Genomic DNA, 1,494 nt, shown 5'->3' on the forward strand with positions numbered 1-1,494 from the left:
TTTCTTACATATTAATTAATGCTTAATAAACCATAAAGAGTCTTCACTTTAGAAGGGATCACAAAAAACAGTAACAATTAACAACTCCCTGACATATTCATGCATTGCAGTATTAATAAGTCATCTATTCATGTTTTATTAAGTATGAATAAACAGCGAATCATGACCTTAGTCACCAGGAGTAAATCGTTAGTGAATGTGTTATTAAGTATGAGTCATGCTTAATTAATGGTTTTCTCATCATTAATTAAGTACTTATTCATGGTTAACTAAGGATGAATAAGGTGTAGTTATTATAAAGTGTTACCGAAATGTTTAGTGTAGACAGGATGTCTAGCTCAGGCTGTTAAATGCTTAGTCATTCCCATAGGGTACTCCAGGTTGTTCATGTTCAAGGATAACTAGATAGAAAGTTGATCACTGTTAGGAGACAGAATGTTTATTATTATTATTATTATGACGTGTTTAAAAAATAAAATCATGCAACAGGTTATGTGAAGCTGACAATCAGCAGTTGGACACAAAGAGGCCTCAGATACTAAATTCTACAGGAAGGTTGGTTTGTCAATACAGTTTTAAGGAAGAAAAAAAAAATCACTTTTTAGATTTGTGAATTTACTCATGAACAAATTATTGAGCAAGTTTCATCACAGTCACTCACAGTGTCTCTACTGTACCTTGGCCGCACAGGAGCCAGGCTGCAGAATCTGAAGAGTGACAATGAGTTTAACAGCTTTTCTAAACCAGGGATAAAACAAGGCATAGATCACAGGGTTCAGACAGGAGTTAAAATAGAACAGAAAGAGCGCATAAAATGCAGATGATCCATTAAGCACACTGTCCCCTGCAAGAGACACACAATAATATGGGCAGTAACACATTAGAAACCCCAGAACAAGAACACCCAGAGTCCTGGCTGCTTTCAGCTCAGACTTCTTTGTACTTAGAGTCACTGAACGCTGCAGTGTGACAGCTGTGATGTGAGAGCGCATAGCACGGGCCTGAGACACGGCCACCACAAACACTCTCATATACAGGACTATGATGACAGTAATGAGGAAAATAAAAGTCAAAACAATGTCAACAGCTCCTGTAATGTAATCAATGACAATCACACACTGACCATAACAGGAGTTATATCTGCCTAGTTCAGTGAAGTCATTTTTTAAATAGATACCACTGTAGAGAAAATAATAGAACCAACACAGACAAACACAGAGTTTCACTCTTCTCACAGTGACTCTGGTGGGGTAATGCAGAGGGTCACAGACAGCAATGTAACGGTCGACTGATATAAGAACCATGTCTCCTATTGGAGTAAAAGAAACAATGCAGGATAAATATTTGTACAGTGAACACATCACATCACCAAGAAACCAGCAGGTAGTTAATCTGAAGATTTCTCCAGGCATCGCGAGGAGGCCCACGAGAAAGTCGGAGACAGCCAGAGAGAGGAGGAGGATGTTAGTGGGTGTGTGGAGCTGCCTGGAGGGA

At 38.8% G+C, this 1,494-nt stretch overlaps 1 protein-coding gene across 1 annotated transcript in view; it reads right to left on the minus strand.

The window, feature by feature from the left end:
* Positions 1-565: 565 nt before the first annotated feature.
* The window catches only part of LOC109953535 (trace amine-associated receptor 13c-like), a 1,228-nt gene continuing 299 nt past the window's right edge, over positions 566-1,494 (minus strand). The window contains exon 2 of the mRNA XM_020589013.1: positions 566-1,485. Within this exon, the coding sequence (XP_020444669.1) occupies positions 669-1,485 (817 nt within the window). The 3' untranslated portion in view covers positions 566-668. The remainder of the gene's footprint in view (positions 1,486-1,494) is intronic.

Source organism: Monopterus albus, unplaced genomic scaffold, assembly GCF_001952655.1.
Source record: "Monopterus albus unplaced genomic scaffold, M_albus_1.0 scaffold737.1, whole genome shotgun sequence".
Lineage (NCBI taxonomy): Eukaryota > Metazoa > Chordata > Actinopteri > Synbranchiformes > Synbranchidae > Monopterus > Monopterus albus.